This window comes from Polypterus senegalus, chromosome 12 (assembly GCF_016835505.1).
Source record: "Polypterus senegalus isolate Bchr_013 chromosome 12, ASM1683550v1, whole genome shotgun sequence".
Classification (NCBI taxonomy): domain Eukaryota; kingdom Metazoa; phylum Chordata; class Cladistia; order Polypteriformes; family Polypteridae; genus Polypterus; species Polypterus senegalus.
The window spans coordinates 108236054-108254812 of NC_053165.1; the positions used below are offsets into that span (position 1 = coordinate 108236054).

The 18759-nt window shown below is 37.1% G+C and overlaps 1 protein-coding gene across 1 annotated transcript in view; it reads left to right on the forward strand.

The window, feature by feature from the left end:
- The first annotated feature begins 9665 nt into the window (after positions 1-9665).
- The window catches only part of nox5 (NADPH oxidase, EF-hand calcium binding domain 5), a 41681-nt gene continuing 32587 nt past the window's right edge, over positions 9666-18759 (forward strand). Inside the window, exons 1-2 of the mRNA XM_039772244.1 lie at positions 9666-9753; positions 15715-15838. Coding sequence (XP_039628178.1) covers positions 9734-9753; positions 15715-15838 — 144 coding nt within the window. The 5' untranslated portion in view covers positions 9666-9733. The remainder of the gene's footprint in view (positions 9754-15714; positions 15839-18759) is intronic.

The window sequence follows — 18759 nt, forward strand, 5'->3', positions numbered from 1 at the left end:
CGCAGACACGGGAACAAACTATGCTTACTAATCACCACACAAGTGAATGTAGCACTGAAGTGTGTACTTCTCTTTAACATTCATTGTTAAGGGAGCAGACTCTATAGAAAAGGGTGAATTAAAAAAAATGGCAAAGAAAACGTAAATATTTAAATTTCTGATTAAAATAGAAAAAATTCAGAATTGTGTAGAATATTAAAATACAAAGGACATATCCATAAACAATGAGATCAACTAGAAGAAAGATTCTTTAACTGTGAAATCGTTTGAAATGAAAATCCATAGCTACAGGGGTCCTCAAGGACTGTGAACAATGGAACTAGTGATATGTTTACATAGAGAGAGAGGTTGGGAGTATGCACGTTGCCGCACCCACCATTAAGCTAACCATGATTGAGTTCCAAATGCAGCCATGCAATGGGTGACACTTCAGCACCACAATGAACAAACAGTGTGAGATTTTTTTTTACAGTGGCTGGAGTGCCAGTCCTGCCACCAACCTCCAAGTTTTCCCTGCAAGTTGGAGGACCTTGCAGTGCTTGATGAAGATTAACGTCATACCTAGGATGGAGCAATTGCAGGTTAAGGGCCTTGCTCAGGGGCCTAACAGAGTAGAGTCACTTCTGGCGTTTTATGGGATTTAAACTGGCAACTTTCCAATTGCCGGCCTCAGAGCCACCACTCCGCCAATAACATAAATCATAGTGATGTACCTGTTATTATACATTGCTACACACTACATTATGGATGACATTTTTTTGGTGTCATCCTCATGAATAAGGATCTAAGGAAGAACTGAAAATGTGTATTATTGAGAAGGCTAATGAAACACAGCACTGCATGTCAGAGTATCAGTGGAATTTCTCTCCAAGTCAGTATTGCTGAGCCCCATGATCAATTTAAAAATTAGTTCTTTGTGGGTACTCTCTGTTTGATGGGCTGTAGGCTATGTCGACATCCTCAAATCCAGACTAGCAATACTGGTGTTCAAGATGGACAATTCCCAAGCATCCCTATGGGTGTCCTGACTGGTTTCCCATATGAGGACCACTGCCACTTAGCATATGGGGAATTGAACAACTCCTAATTCCCGGCTATTGCTGGTCTGTCCATTATTTCCTCCCAGCCAGACACAAAGTTATTTCTCTGGTCTACCAGTCAATATGATTTTGTCATTGCTCTGGCCTCCCGTCCAGGTAATGTACATTTCCCTGTCTGATCCGGGATGCCTGTTCTCCTCCTATACAGTCATTTGAGTGCAGCAACTTTTTCTAAAAATTACCCCTAACTTTAGAATATATTGCAGCCTTTTTTCTTGGACACTGCTGCATACTGGTGACCAGGTAGAGAAGAGGTTTTATTTTTTAGTTTCAAATTGGGAGGAAAGCAGCACATCCTCATCTTTGATTACAGTACATTGAGGGTATTTAGCAGAATTTTTCATAATGATGATAAGTTTTGTCTAATTTTTCACGTTTTGATTTTTTGTAATGTGCATTTGCATATAATGCAAGAAGCACCTATTGAGACAACCATGTCTGCTTGTCTGTCTGTCTGTTCTCATGAAACAACTTGGCCCCCAGTGGTTTTATTTTGTTGAAATTTGACACACTTATTCTTCAAAGAAATTTTTTGACACAGTTCCATTTTCATTCAGAGATCTCAATCAGATTGCGCTGCATGAAATTTTGAAATTTCAAAATCTTCCATTGAAAAGTATAGGTGAAATATTAAACTTGTCTATCTTGAACCATACACATATTTTCACAACTTCAACTATAAATTTCTTTTTTAAAGTTTACATTTTTCCTTGAGTAAAGTTGAATCAGTTTGTTTACTTTCTATATTTCCCTCTTTTACTCGTCTGACAGCCACTCAGATGCCCAATTCAAGTCACTCAAACACCAGGGAAGGTGCTTGCAAGCAGCAGATATAACAGAACACGTCTCCTGCTGCTTTAGGTAAATTAACCATAAAAGTACAAAAAGAAAAAATATGAATCTGGAAATGAGTGGAAGAGTAAAACAATTTATCTTGTATAAAAGACCGAATTGATTGAACTAATATTAGTGTTGTAAAGTAGTGACATCATCATCCTGCCGCTAAACATTGTTTAACTTATTTAATTACATGGGAAAGGTGCTGCTTCCCTAAATAATATAACCATAGGATGAGTATAGAAAGGGAACTGTAGTTAATATGCTGGCAGAAAATTGGATCCACAGGGCATACAACAATGGTCATACTGTGGTATACAGTTTCTACGGTGCACGAAGAGGCTTATTGTGCTGCAAATAGCAAGGACAGGGAGGGACTACAGCTTGCGCCATTCTGAAATAGTTGTTAGCCACAAAATGTATATGACTCTGCATGGATTATGATTTATCCATGCCCAAAGAGTCACTTTCTTCAATGAATCTTCACATTCTAATTAAAATCTTTAAAATTACTGTCACCATTGGTATTTCCATTATACAATAAATCTGTAGCCTTCCAAGTTCTTACTTATTTATATAATTTTAATGAATTATTGGGTTTTAAAGGATAATTTCGGTATTTTTCAAGTCAAAATGATCTCTTCGCAAACATGGTGTGTTTGCATTTGCCTGTGAAAATGTGTTCTAAAGTTAAGGACTTCATATAAATTTTAAAAATACAATGGAGGGTATGAGGTACGAAGGAAAAGCTTACTAAATACATCCATTTTTCAAGGCAAGACAGTTTTCGAGTATTGATCTGTTTTTTAAACCTCTTATGTTCTTATTTAATATAAGACATTACTTTTCCATTGAGTTATAGAGGGTAGGTTTTTCCAGTTGAGAAAGCTAGTATGAGAAATCACATTAGATTTTTAATCGCATGCCATTAAAGGATTAGGGGTTGTTTTGAATCTGATAGTGCTGTCTGACCAAAAAAAAAAAAAATCCCATATTAGTGTCAGGGCTGAATATTGCTGTAGAGAACTCATGTTGTGTCTACCTAAAATATATTGTATTTCAGTAACACATATTGTTATTCATATCTGGCATATGTCATTGACTTCTCCATGTCACCATTTTGATTGTGGTTTACATAATGGGTTGTGTCTTTTTGTGCTAATCTTAGGGCCACCACCATAGTGTTATTAGTTACAACTTCCATTGCTGGTCTTTGGGCATGAGTTTGTCACTTTGTTGTGTCAATTGATGATATTTTGAGAGCAGAAGGGTAGACAGAAACAGAATCAAAACCAGGAGATCAAAAAGCATCATTAACAAACCAAAGCAAGAAGCATAATTTATAGTCAAACAATCATGAGCAAAGAGATCAGAACCAGAATGACAAAACAAAATTAGTTTTCAGCAAAAGAACATTTGGAAAACAAGGTTTTCTATCCATAGTTCAGATAAGGAAATACATTTCAGCTGCCTTTTTAACTCATGGCCTTCATTACCCTCGGGTTGCAACCTCTGAGGACACATCTCCAGAAACACGAACAGTTCCCCTAATGACAGGTGCACAAAATAGTGGCAAGCACTAAGAAATAAAACAACTCTTAAACGTATGCAGAAAAAATTAAAAGTAAGCACTAGAATTAAGTTCAGGATTTCAAAAAACACTAGAATGACTGCTAGATCATTTTAAATGATGGAAAAAAAATATTTAAAGACTCAAAAACATAACATACTCAACCACTATGAAGATAGTGACATGCGTAACAAACCAATCCAATATTTGGACTGAAGTATCTAAAGACACACCTAGGGAAAGGATAACAGACAATGTTTAGGATTTCTTTCTTTTGATAAGTTTTTAGCTCTTGTTTTCGATCTGGTGACTGATTTATTTAATTAAGATATTTATAAACTCCTCTCTGACAAAACTCTCATTTTTGTTTCTCCTTCATTCTCAGTCCTTATGCACAAGAATGTTTTGCTTATAACTATTAAAGATATAGTCAAGTAAAGAACAGATGTGATGTACAGGTGAAAAAATGAATATTGTCTTGAGTTTGAGTAGAGTAAGCTGTGTGGGTCTTAAAGATTATGATCATCAGTTTAATTTAAGATTATTCTAACAGTTTTAAATATTTCAGTTACAGCTGTTGATAACTTATCTAAACCAGTTTTTAATAGACCATTAAAATCTTCTGCTTATAAACTTTGGAAAATTTCTGTTGGGAATTAAATCAAAATTTGGTGTGTATACTTTATTTATATTAATCATAATTATTTACGTTTTGGTTTTAATATAGTGTACTTCAGAGTCTTATATGATACTAGTAGCTACAAAAGAGAGTGCTTTTTGACTCAGTATTCCTCCTACTCAGTGTCTTCTTGGTACGACTGAAACATTTGATCAAGCTAAGCTATTTCTAGCAAAATTTGTCCTTACTATTTAAATGGTCTCTTGCAAAAATATATTTGACTAACAACTTCAGGGACCTTTATGTCAAAAAACGTATTGATTCTGAAGTTAATAATTGAGACTTTTAACATCACAGTTTAGCGACTGTAAAGTATAATCAATGTTGAATGACAGTTGTGTTTTAGCAATACAGATATATGTTTTGTTGTCCTCAAGGGAAAATTCAGAATTCCTATTTCAAAATAGGACAAGAAAAATAACAATTGTAAAATTCTGCATTCCAACTGCTGAATCATGCCACAAACAGTACATTCAAAGAAACATACTAACTATTATACTGTGCGGGCATCTAGCAAGGCAATCAAAGGCTAAAAATTAGAATTAAACCATAAAGAGTAAAAATTAAAAATAACTGGAAGAGAAAACAGGAAAAGACAAAAAAAATCAACTTAATAGTTTACTACTTTGAGATAAAGTTAGAATCACCTCACATATAAACATTCTAATAGCAGTTTCCAATATTATTAAAAGAAGGCAAAGAGAATGCTAAGACAGAAAAGGAAAAGATTAGAAGAAGTAAGTAGCAGAAAGCTAGAGAAGGAAAATACAACAGATGGATTAGATGCCCACTACATTTCACTATTATTACCATGGACATGTTCAACAGTTTAACTGATTGAAAATAAATCTGGACACCCTGTTTTGATAAATTAGAGGGTTTTTAACTTCTAGCTCGTGACCATGAAAGATGTTTATGCTCAAATCTAAAGAGGGGTGATCCATTTCCTAATCTTTGGAGCAGTATCTGTCTTGTTGTGTAGGGAGCTTCTGGTGCTTTTCGTGCATTACTTGGTTGACTTTACAAAGCTAATCTTTGTTTTTCATCATCAAGTAAAGTTGGCTTTATTTCTAAGTTGGCCCCAGAGCTTATTGCTTATCCATTCATATTTTGTAATTTTGTTCCTGGTTGACCATTATTATTGTTCTCCTCGTTTAGACCTCTGCCTGTCCTGTCTTTATTTTTCATCTGCAGGTCTTGTTGCTTGCTCACAAAAATCCTTTTGCACTCTTGTGCACCTTAACACTGTATCTGTGCAGGTTTTCATCTCTCATCTCCAAACATGCTGGTTAGGTTAATTGATAATTCCAGGTTCGTCCTGTGTCAGAGTGAGTGTAGTTCTGGTCTATACCTGAGTTGGCCCTATAATGGACTGGCTCCCCCTCTCTACCTGCTTCTAGCCATGTGCCCAGTGCTGAGGGCTGAAATAGGCTCTAGTCTAAATGATCCTGAATTTGATTAAGTGGGTCTGTGAATGTTATGTTATACATGTAGTAGTATAATAAATAGTATAAGAAAGTAACCAGTGCAATTACATAATTGGGAATAGTAAAAAGCAAATTAATTCAATCATTAAATATTTGTAGAAGTAAATTCAATTAGTCAAGGTAATTCTGTAAAACAGCACCTAGCACTTTTTTGTTCACCATTTTCAGAATCTACTTTTTTTAGTGTATGTATGTAGGAAATATATGAGACCCAAGACAGTAACCAGTCCTAGACTGGGAACCAGTCAATTGCACGACACACTCACTCAATTTCGAGTAATAGATTAACATAAAATACATGTCCTTGGAATGTAGGGGGAAATGAGAGTAGCCAAAGAAAATCTTTATATTCACAGGGAAGACCTCTTCACAGAATGTGACTGTGCCAGAAATTAACCCTGTGTCCCTGAAGATATGAAACAGCAGCACATAAAAATACACCTAGCAGTTAAGGCAAAATGACAGATTTATGTGAAAGCATAGTAGAATGAAAAGAAAAAATGCAATTCATTGCTAAATCATGAAAAGGGCCATAATTTATATTATTCTATGCTTGGATTTGAGTGATTACACTGCTTCACCATGTATGCCCTCTTCTTTTTAGTGGTCTCATATTATGTGGTCCTGAACCCTCTCCCCATTTTCTGTGTCATTGATATCTTTGCCTCATTACATCTACCTTACTTAACTCCTTCATTTGTTCTCATTTATTCTTCCTTAACTTGATAACCCACTACATACTTTGTTGCTGGGGTTTTACCAAGCCCACCTTATGGCCCATCCATAAGTGCCAAGTGCAGTATAGAAAGTGATTCACTGTCTGACTGTGAATTAGTGTACAGTATGATTGCATTTTTGATTAAATATACTAAGTTACTTGAATGAGAGCTTAATGGAGTGACACAGTGATGCAATTCCTAGCACAGCAGCCCTCAGCATCTTGGGGCTGTATCTCACTGTCAGAGTTTTGCAGAGGTTGTATCCCTAGGTTTAATGTTGTTAGATATTTTAACTTTTGTTCATTTTTTCCTTCTTGGTTTTAGTTTTGTTAATTGCTTTTAATTAGTCCCCTTGTTATTTGTTTATTATTGTTTTTTTAAATCTTCTTCCTGTTGATTAAACCTGAGGATCCAGAGCTTCTAATCACACAATCATAGGGAAGACTTATTATTCTAATTTCATTGTTCGGAAAATGGATTGATGAACAGTTGGATCTGAAATGGTTAACATTTATTATGCTTTGATTTCCTTCAAAAATCTGTCTAATAATTTTAAATGCAGAAAGTATTCAGACCCCTTCATTTTCTGCACAGTTTATGGTTTTGTTGATTCAAATTTAAATGGATAAATTTGCTGTTTTTACCCATTAATCTGCACTCAGTAACCCAAAACAACAAAGTGAATGTATGTTTTCAAATCTATTAAAAATGAAAATCTGAAATCTTTCATTTAAGTATTCAGACCCTTTGGTAGCAGTCACTGCTTCAAGTCTTATGGGATAAACCTCTGCAAGCTTTGCACACCTGAATTTGGCCGGTTTACCCTATATTTCTTGGCAGATCCTGTCAGGCTCTTTTAGACTAGATGGGAAGTCTCTGTAAACTTCCACCTTCAGGTATCTCCAAAGATGTTCTATGTGGCTTTAAGTCTGGGCTTTGGCTGGGCCATTCAAGGACATTCAGAGATTAGTTTAGAATCCACTCCAGTGTTGTCTTGGCTGTATGCTTCAGGTCATTGTCTTACTGAAAAGTGAACCATCGGCTCAGCCTGAGATCATGTGCCTTCTGAAGTAAGTTTTTTTCAAAACCTCTCTGAATTTGGCTGCATTCATCCACCTCCTTCAATTCTAACCAGTCTCCCTGTCCCTGCTGCTGAGAAGCACCTCCATAGCATATGGTATATATGAGGGGTGTCGAACTCCAGTCCTGGAGAGCCGCAGTGGGTGCAGGTTTTCATTCTAACCATCTCCTTAGTTAGTGATCAGTTTTTGCTGCTAATTAACTTCTTTTGCCTTTGTTTTAATTGACGTGACTCAGACCCTTTGTTGTTTCTTTTTCCTTAATTAGCAGCCAAACAATAATAAGACACGAAACAAGCCCACATGACCAGCTAACCTGTGCCCATCACATAATAGCTGAAAATAAAGAAAGATGAAAGTCTCCGTAAAACAGAAAATCAACAGTTTTGGAAATGTCTGCTGTGGCAGAATGAAAATGGCAACAAGTCATGGAATTAAATGGCGGGTTTAATTAACAGCAAGAATCAGCATCTCATTAAGAAACTGGTTGGAGTGAAATTTGTTGGAGTTTGAATCCCCAGTTTATTTGGTTATCTGTTGGCTCGTTTCTCGTCTCATTTCTGTTTGGCTGTCATTTAATGAAGACAAGAATCAATTCAGGGGACTGAATCCTTAAAAACCGGGCTAAAGGAAAGATGTTAATTAGCAGTGAAACTGGTCACGTATTAGGAAAAGGGTTAGAATGAAAACCTGCCGCCACTATGGCCCTCCAGGCCTGGAGTTTGACACCCCTGGTATATATGGTATCAGGAAGGTGATAAGCAATGCCTGGTCTTTGCCAGAGATGGTGCTTGAAGATCTGTTCAATGAGTTGTGTTTTTGTCTAATCAGACCACAAAATCTTTCTCCTCATGCTGTCAGAGCCCTTTAAATGGTCATATGTCTTTTACTCAAGAGTCACTTCCATTTAGTCACTCTACCATAAACTCCTGCTTGATGGAGTTCTGCTGAGATGGTCATCATTCCAACAGGTTTCCCATCTCAGAAGAGGTCTTCTGAAGGTCTGTTAGAGTGACCATTGCTTTCTTGGTCACCTCTCTGATCAAAACCCTTCTTGCCTGTTTACTCAGTTTGTCCAGATGGCCAGTTCAAGGAAGAGTCCTGGTGGTTCTGGACTTCTTCCATTTCATAATTATTGAGACCACAATGCTCCTGGGAACCCTCAGAGTGTTAGAAATGGTTTCCCTTGCCCTGATCTACGTCACAGAGGTCTACAGAGAGGACTTCATGGCTTGGTTTTTGTCCTGTCATACAGTGCTAATTGTGGGACCTTTTATACTGTACATAGGTGTGTGCCTTTTTAAACAATGTCCAATCAATTCAGTTTGCCACAGGTGGACACCAACTGAGTTCTAAACACTTCACAAGGAGAATTAAAGGAAAGAGGACCACAATTTGGGGTGCAACAGCAAAGTGATCCTTTTAAATGAGATTTTGCAGTCTTGATTTTTAATACATTTGCAAACCTTTCTGAAAACATGTTTTCACTTTGTCTTTATGGGTTATTACAGTAAATGTAGACTGAGGTGCAAAAATGGCAAATTTATCAATTTAAAATTAAATATACAACACAATTAAACATATAGAAAGTAAAGCAGTCCGAATACTTTCTGAATCCACTGTACATGTTTTGAGATTTTTCAGGTATGGAAGACATATATTACTTTGTAAGTTGCTGTGGATAAAAGCCTCTGCTAAGCAAATAAATGCAAATGTAAATCTTTAGAGTTAAGGTAGTTCTCCATTAATCATGGTGCCGGAACTATGCCAAGTTGCCTGTTGATTGGTACATTCATGTAAGAATTTTCAAATATACTGTAAACGTATAATGAAGAAAAAAAAGTTCTCTTACATAATATTTTCATGATATATTTCTGATGTGTATATACAGTAGTTTGGGTCCACATTCAGTCAAAAAGCTGCCTGAAGGACCATATAAGTTATTATTGGCCAAAGTTTCCTTCTGAATCACTACGTTTGCTAAAATCATGTTGGATGGCTAATGCCTGATGAGTGTGAAACAACCTTTGGATATTGAAAGAATTGGACCCATGAGGTGTGTCTCCTCCCTACACTTCACACCACTAAGCTGCCTGTAAGCTCCTCCCTAAAGTAAGATCTACAGAAGAGCAGCTTATTACTCCAGAGTGTCACTGCCACATGCTCTGTCACACAGCTGAAGAGAGGAGACAAATCCCAACATTTACCAAACTCAAGTGTGCTCTGTTCCTCAAGGGCAAAATGAATACCAAGTGGAAATAAATGTATGGCAGCAATGACAGGTGAGGCTCTTCTCTGCTTGGCACGGGTTGTTCATATCTCCAGAGTGAACATTCAAAAAGATTTGAGTCAAAGTAACTTCTGCTGATATAGTGATATAGAAAGTGGATTATTGGGTGCTGTCTCCCCTTTGGTCCTTTTGTGGGATGAATGTTATGGATTCATTGTGGTGATTTTAGTGTAATAGTGCATTGTTTTTTCTTCATAGTGCTCCAAGTACAATTTATGTTTAATTTAGTATTGCTCTTGAGGTTTTGATCAATGTTGCAAAGTTTAGACGTCATTACAGGCTCACAGTTAGGGTATGAAATTTGAGTTTCTCTAATTGCTTTATAGTTGGTAATACAGGTCTGTCCATGACTGTAAGTGGAATGTCAGTTCATTTTAGGAGACTTGTAATTCACCTGTGAGCCCACAATTAGACACAAGACCACAGCTGATTTGCTGATACTGAATGGCAATGCTTACGGGAATGAACTTCAATCATCAAAGCTGAACTGGAGAGCTTTTTTACTTATATGAGCAAAAGTAGAGCTTGTGGTAGTGCATGTGAGAGGTGCATGCCATCTCATGTAAAAAGAACTTATCTAGCCTTGTTTTCCACCAGCAGTGGTGTGCTTTAATCCTTTCATAACCAGTTGGGGGAAGGGACATTGGGCTGGGGGACATTCTTTAGTTCCTCTTGTTTTTGTCAGTAGGAGCACAGCAGCTTGGCAATTTGCAGTCACCAGGAGAAAGATTTATCAGAAATCTGGGGGGCTCAGAATCAGCCATGTTTATTATTCTCTTTGTGGAAAAGTGCAGATCAATTTTGAGTGGAGACAGAATCCAAATCTATAAGAAGTTCTGATGGTTCCCCAACCTACCAAAATACATAGCTGGTTCAGGAATCAATGCATCTAGTGAACTGTGTAAAGTGATTAGCTGAAGCTATTGTGGTACTGTAAGGGGCACTCTTTAAGGCTAGAAATACACAAAACCCATTGGGTCCAGTGCTTCGGGTTCCAAGGCTTGCACAATTAGACGGTACTTTGAGAGCCTACTTTGAGAGTCGTTTATTAGAGTTAATTTTTCTGTGAATGTCACCAGTAGGGAAACTGTCACTTCAGGAAATGCTGCCTAAAGGTGTGCTTTGTGTCTTCACAAAGATGCTTAAGTGGTACACAAAACGGCATCAAATAATGATACTGTGAGGCCTTTATCTATCTGCATCTCATCAGAATGAGCAGTCAGGCATCATACTTAAATATGGGAAAAGGCTCAAGGGAAAGGATAGCAGGTAGAGATGTTTTTGCTCAGAAGCAGTCAGCCAGGGGGAATTAGTTATGAATGAAAATGCTGTTGTACATTTGTAGGAGTTAATAAAAGCAGAAGTGTGAAGACAGATTTCATATAATGTTGTTCCATATGATGGTACAGTGATCAGGGCTGCCAGCTCAGAGCTCCAGAGTCATGCATTTACACCTAAGTCGCTGTATTTTCTGTGTGCAAAGTTTTCACATTCTCCTATTGCTTCTGGGGGCTTTTATGCCGGTATTCTGTTTTTCTAACCACAGCTGCAAAACAAGTTAAGTTAATTGACACATGCTATGTGAATATGTTCTGCAATGACCAGGTACAGCTTGAGCATCCCTACTCCAGAAATTACAAAAAACGAAATGTTCCAAAATCTGAAACTGAAACTGCTGTTGTTCAATTACAATTATAGTGTCGGGGCTCATGTAATTTTGAAAGAATTGGCAGCATTGGCAATATGTATTTGAAGCAAACAATGTGCCACCCCATGTCAAGTGAAGTGAAAACTGCTGTTAAGAGAGTTGATAACAAAAAGCCCAATAAGATGCAGATTTCAGCTCTCAAAACACCCAAATTAGTAAATGTGCCTAACAACCTCAATTTAGGAGCAAAGAGGAGCCTGCGTAACATTCACTTTCTGACTGCATGACTAAACAAATATCTAAAATAAGTTAACATTACTGTCTAATTGGAGATGCAAACATGCCATGGATATAATATAGCTGCATCATTTTAACACACAGTATATCCATAGACCACAAAGCTTACCTACAGTAAACTCCACTTCGTGTTGTTATGCCATATTGTGATGCAATAGTCAACACGACAGACATAAGTAGCTCTGAAACACGTGGAGCCAAATAGCTGCAGTGGTCTACGTGTGTGTGTGTGTGTGTGTGTGTGTGTGTATATGTCTGCCTGTCTGTCTCTTTTGTCACCACACTCATTGCAAAGTAAAAATTATTCATTAAGCTTCAGTTACCTCATGCTACTGAGATAGACAGCACTTGTTTTAGCTTTTTATTTTCTCACAGCGACATGTCTTCTGTTTAGTATTATTTTCTCTCTAACTGAAAACCCAGCAGTTTAATGTGCACGGACTGGAAGAATTGAGGCTGAGTGTTTTAGGCGGATGTAAATATTCCAAAATCCAAAAATATTGAAACCACAAAATATTTCTGGTCCCAGGCATTTCAGATTAGGGATGTTCAACCTGCTCTACTTTCTTAGCTGTTTACTGCCTCAGTGCTGCAAGGATAGGCTCCAGGGGCCTCATGTATAATGCCGTGCGTAGAACTCGCACTATAACATGGCGTAAGCACAAAAGCCGAAATGTGTTTACGCACAGAAAAATCCAGATGCAGGAATCTGTGCGTACTCCAACTTCCACGTTCTTCCGCTACATAAATCCCGATCAGCGTGAAAACTAACGCTCGTGCACGCGCATTATGTAACGCCCCAAATCCTCCCAGAATTACGCCTATTTGAATATGCAAATCAATATAAATCGCCCTTAAGCGCAGCCTTCTGTGAAAAGACAATGGGAAAAGCATGGGGGAAAATATAAGAATTTCAGCGAATACCAAGTGGAGGCAAATGAAAAACATACTATTTGTTCAAATAAACCGTGGTATAATCAACAAAAGGAAGTTGATCGAGTGACATAGTGTGTTGGAGAAACTTGAAAGCTCACATTCACAAATCGCACAGTGCCGGAAATAAAAAGAAGTCACATATCAAAGTCGCCGTGAAAAGCCGAGTTGTAAGCCCACTGTCTGAGTGTCATATGAAAGCTTATTAGGGTACAGAGAAAAAGGCACACAGTGAGGAAAAAGCACGAAATGTCAACTTCAATCTCGACATTTCCACTTTAATCACGTAGTTTATTTTGTCATTAAAGTAGAACATCATAAACTTCATCTTAAAATCGTTTAATTAACCAGTTTCTCAAATCACATCGTAATTAAAGTAGCACGTTAAATGCTTTGTTTTGTATTTGATCTTCTATGTGCTCTGTGTGTGAATCACTACTTGCTTTTTAAACCGGCTCTCTTCCTCCAACTGGACACAGAGTCCATTACATTCGTGATATTACAGCTCTCTGAATAACTAAAATACTGAGATGTATACGTGATGTCATTTTCATGATGATAGGAGTTAAAGCACGTTATTAAACATGTGTTTCACTTGATGAAATAATTTATTGCAGCAGTACAATCAGGGGCGGCTCTAGGCTTGTGGTGGCACTGGGCAGAGGAAGAATCGGTGGCTCATTCGCCCGCCTGTCAGTAAGGTAGCTTATGCACAGTGGATGGCTACGTCCATTGTGGACACTGCATAGCCGCCTCGTGCTCATGACACAAGCATTTAACTTTTGCCGAAATTTGTCGCTGTGTTGTTATTTTCTCTTTCTGTTTTATATTCAATATATATTGGCATAGCCGTCACTGCAGTCAGTGCTTTTCTTTCCCCAAGTAACTGATCGCCATACAATCATCTCTGTAATAGACGTTAAGCCATCTGTAAGCTTAGCGCCGATTCTTCAAAACGTTTAAAGAACATTGAAATATCTTGTAGTACATGTTTAATTATTCTATCATAACGACACTCCCAGTGAAGAATATAGATTATTTAAATGAAGTTAAAGTTTTATCTGTATAATTTAATAAACATATTTTGCTGAATTTCACCTTATAAATGATATCGTTTCTGTTTCTGAACCGCGAGGTCCGTACAGGAAAGGCTTTAAAACATTTTGCAGTGGCTGAGACAGCGTGTCCTTGAAGCTGTATACCGATAATTCCCTTTCCGATCAGCTGCTGCTGTGATTCACACTCAGATACAGTGATATAAATACTCGAGTGGTGCAGTGAGAGAAATATTGAAAAGATGATCTGCTGTGGCAACTCCTAACAAGAGGAGCTGAAAGAAGAAGAAGAAGAAGAAGTGAGAGTAACAACGCTAAAGCAGTTATGGTATTTGGAATACTATGGCTGTTCCCTCTACCATTATATTGTTACAAGTTAATTACAATCAGATGCATTACACTAATAAACAATATGCGGTTAGTTTTCGGTGTATTTATAAAGCCGCGTCAGGAAAATAATGAGTAACCACACAGGAACAGTAGCACTGCTTTGACGCTGGGTGCCGCCAGTCTGCAAAACCGAGCGGAGAACTTGCGTACGACAAGGTATGAGGTACCGTGGAAAAGTGCTTGGATTTGCGCCAAATGTAGGTTTTATACATCGCGATTTGAACGTGGAAAAGTTCTTACGCAACGTTTCTGTGCGTACGCACCGTTTATACATGAGGCCCCAGGTGATTCTGAATTTGATTAAGCAAGTTTGATATTGGGTGGAAGAAGTGATGCATAGATTGTTTTGATAATTAACATGATCTCAGCGAATTTTTCATATATTAATAGACCTACATGTGCTATTATATTTTTGTATTAGAGCACTGACAGAATAATGGATTTGCTCAAGGTCATGCCGTGAGTCAGTGACTGAAGTCACAGAGACTGAACCTGTATCTTTGTTTTTTTACAGTCCAAGTGCTTTAGTAACTGGGCTGCATTGCATGTTAGCAGAGGTAGCCTAAGGAGATAAGAGAGAGTAGAGAGGGGTGTCTTCACCTAGCAAAGAAGAAGAAGATGACATGTGGTGGTGATCTAAGTGGTATCAGAGAACTATGGGGGCAGAGTAGATGGGCAGATCTGGTCAGTTGTAATTAATTTGGTGTTTTTGATGCCAGCGAATCACATTTTGGCACTATCACCATCATTCAACAGCCTATTTCTAAACAGCTGAAGTACATTTATGAAAAAACAAACTTGAGAGCTAAAATGGAATAATTAATAAAGAACAGGGTGAATAATTGACGGTCATGCTCTATAGTTAATAATACATTTGATGGAAGGAATATCCAGAGGAAGACACAAGCACAAAAACAAAATATGGAGAATGTTGGACAGGCCATGGCTGAGCTGAATGCTTTTACCACAGTTTGGTTTTACTGCCTGCATAGCAATATTAATTGGTGACATCATCTTATTTACATCATAATGTGTCACTTCTGTGGATGACATTGCCATGGCAACACCAGGCAAACTTTCCAGCAGATTCTGCCCCTCACTGTGCCAAGCAGAAGCTACCTCCATGTGTTTCTGAAAGCTTGTGAACTGAAAATGACAAACAGGAGGGCATCCTACTATTGTGCCCAGCAGGAGACTGCTAGGCTACACTGGGCCAATCACAACATGTTCCCATTTGATGTGTGGGCCCAGGAGAAATGGGGTGATAGTTACACAGGTTGCTATTAACTATTCAAGCTACTACTCGGCAGCCACTTTATTGCTTCAGGAAGTCTTGCAGTGCCCAATGTCATTGCATTGCATTGAAAGTCTACAATATGCCTGATGTTTGGAATTGGAATTCTACTTGCATTTCATTTTATCTGCTTATCACCCCCGCTGTGAGTCTAGTCACTATTTTATTGCCCTGATGCCACTTATATCTCCTAGCAGAAATTTATACCAAAAAATGTATTTAGCATTTTCTTTGCGACATAATGTATCACACTCTGAAATTGTGTATGGAAGTCAGCCCACTGCTTTTGAGAGAGCTGTTAACACTCTTAACACTGTTCTCCTGCCATGCCTTTAGCATCATGAGTGTTGACGAAGATGCCCGGTGGCTAGACTGGGTCACAAAGCAGTTTGAGAGCATTGCTGGAGATGACAAAGAAATTGACCTGGAGGAGTTTAAAACAGCCTTAAAAGTGAAAGAGGCAAGTAAAATCTTTTACCATATTCACCTGTCAAGACATGTTAATAGTAATACTACAAAGTACTGTTACAAAATTTATAAAATGAGAAAAGAACAGTCAGCATTTAAATATTAGGAAGTGAAGCCATAACAAAGAGGTGCCAATCTGTACAAGGTAAGAATATAGAAAAAAGGGTTTCAAAATTAGAACTTGAGAATAAAAGAACATGAGGCAAAACATTTCAAATAGACAATATAACAAAGTGGTCCCACATTAGAAATAAAAAACACAAAATATTACAAAATAAACTGATACATTACCACAGGTAACCTAACATATTAGAAGTAAATAATGCAACAATACAAGTCCAAAATAAAGTTGCCAAAATACAGCTAAATAAGCCACAATATTAGAAATAGAAACTATTAAAAAATTGGCTGCTATATTATAATTAAATAATTTTAAAACATGGGTTTTAATTTTAGAGAAAGTGGTGTCAGTATTAGACACAGAAAATATAGGAAATTAGGCCATCAGTGGACATACTGAACAGTGAATCTGGCACAACATTAGAAGCAAAGAAATTCAAAATATAGGAAAGTGAGCTCCTATTGCCTAATTTGGAAAATAATCACTGCCCAAAAAAAATAACCCACTGTCTTCGTGCAGTTCTGCAGACCTCACCCTGCATTCTTCCATTGCTGTTTTATGATTAGCCTGTCATGGAGTACATAACCATTGTTTTTGTAAATCAGAATAAAAATGTTGTATACCCAACTATTATCAGATTTTTGTCTTTATTTCTTATTAATATTCAGGTCTAACTGGTTAAACCTTTGTTAACTGACCTTTACTACACCTGTAGTTCTGAGGGGATATTTGGTTTGAACCTCATTAAAAACCTTGCAGCACAGAACTCTATATAGTCTCCATATCGTCTTGTGTGACATCAAGATTCCCTTTGCCTGTCCACTGACATATTATGGGCCTTTTCATAGGTTAAAATTTTAAAAAGGTATCAAGTGAACAGGCCATTCTCTTAATATATATCATATTTTCATGTTATTGTACTTAGTACTATTTTTATTTTGGGCTGTTTATTTATTGCTAAAACAGGGCAAATTTTGCATAACTAGATAAGTATCTATCTATCTATCTATCTATCTATCTATCTATCTATCTATCTATCTATCTATCTATCTATCTATTACCCCTCTATCCAATTTGTTTGTGTTGTTTACCTATTTACTCTGCTAAACCATTGTGTAAGATGTTAACATTTGTGATTTTTCTGTTAAATGCTACTATTATGTGCTAAAAAACCTTAATACTGGAAATATTTTCTTATAGTTATTATAAAGCCTGAGTCATATTTTTTCCTAATCATTGGACTTGTTCTGTGCCACATTATATATTATAATTGTAAATGTTTAAAATTTTTGAATTTTGAAGCATTGTTGAAGTTTGTTCTCATTTATTTTATGAGTTCCTTTTCACTGTCTTTCAGAATCGATCTAGTTTGAAATACAATTTTAAATACTTTAGTTTTTACCAGTATATTCTACTAAAATAAGGTGAAACATGTTTTGTTAACATTACTAGAGTCTCATGATTCAATTTTGTGTGTATTGTGAATTCTATTTTTTTTTCTCAGAATATTAAGTTTAGACAACTTTTGACTCATTTTAGTTCTTTGATACATTTAATTAAAAAGTAATCATTAATTGTGTCTATGAAATACACTGCTTATGCTCTACTATTTCTTGGATTTTGGAAGTTTACGTATGGGTTACTAATATCACTTATGATTATAATTTTCCATTCCTAGTTGATTATTGATCTACTGTATAACATGTTCTTGTACCTTTCTTTTCTTAAGTAAATATCCTTACTAAGATGTGGCTTATTTAATATTTAAGGGAATATATTATTTAAAGTCTCTTTTTTACTTATGTATGCTTTTTTAATCTCGGTTCTATTTTCTAAATAGCACATACTCATGAAACTCCTTCCTGTCATTTGGAATCAGTCAAGTTTCTTTAAGCACAATAATGCTGAATTTAATTTAAGCTATGTACAGTAAAACTACAAATAGAAAAGTTATTTAACAGTTGAGGTTGCAATGGCTATGTACATTTTATAACAAAAGTAGGTTGGATTTGGAGTCCTTTCAAGTGCCTCTTTCAGCTTATGGTCTAAAACAGGGGTTGCCAACTCCGGTCCTGGAGTACCACCGTGGTTGCAGGTTTTCATTCTAACCCTTTTTTTTTTTTTTAAAGAGTGCTCTGTTTGTGCTGGTACTCCTTGTGAATTCACTTTAATTGAATAGCTTTTTAAAGATTTGTTCCCCTGAATTTCTTCAGCGTTCCTCTTAATTGCTTCATTTCTTTCCTTAAACGGCATCCAAACAGAAATAAAATGTGTAGTGAGGGAGCCAACAGAAGACTAACTAAGTCAGGGCCTCAAACTCCATCCAATGTCACTCCAACCAGTTGCTTAATGAGGTGCCAATTCTTGTAGTTAATTAAACCTGCTCTTTGATTCTGTGGCTTGTTGCTGCTCTCATGGTGCATTAGCAGACAATTCTTGAAATTGTTGATTTTCTCTTTTCTAAGAGCACCATTAAAATGTTTTGAGGACCTGAGCAGATTAACATTCCTGAGACCTTCATCTTTCTTTATTTTCAGATATTGTATGATGGACACCAGCTTGCTGGTCCTATTTTGGCTCATTTTATCTCTTGTTATCGTTTGGCTGTGTCACACACGTGCTCATGGGAAACAGCAGAAGGGCCTAAACACTAGTAATTCTACGCCAGGCCAGGGGGTGGCAGAGTGTACTAACTATCTCTCTCAGTCCCTTGCAGACCTTTCCCGGGAAATCTCGTCTGTTGCCGGCCCCCAGGATGACGTCACTTCCGGGCACGAGGACGCCACTCCCAG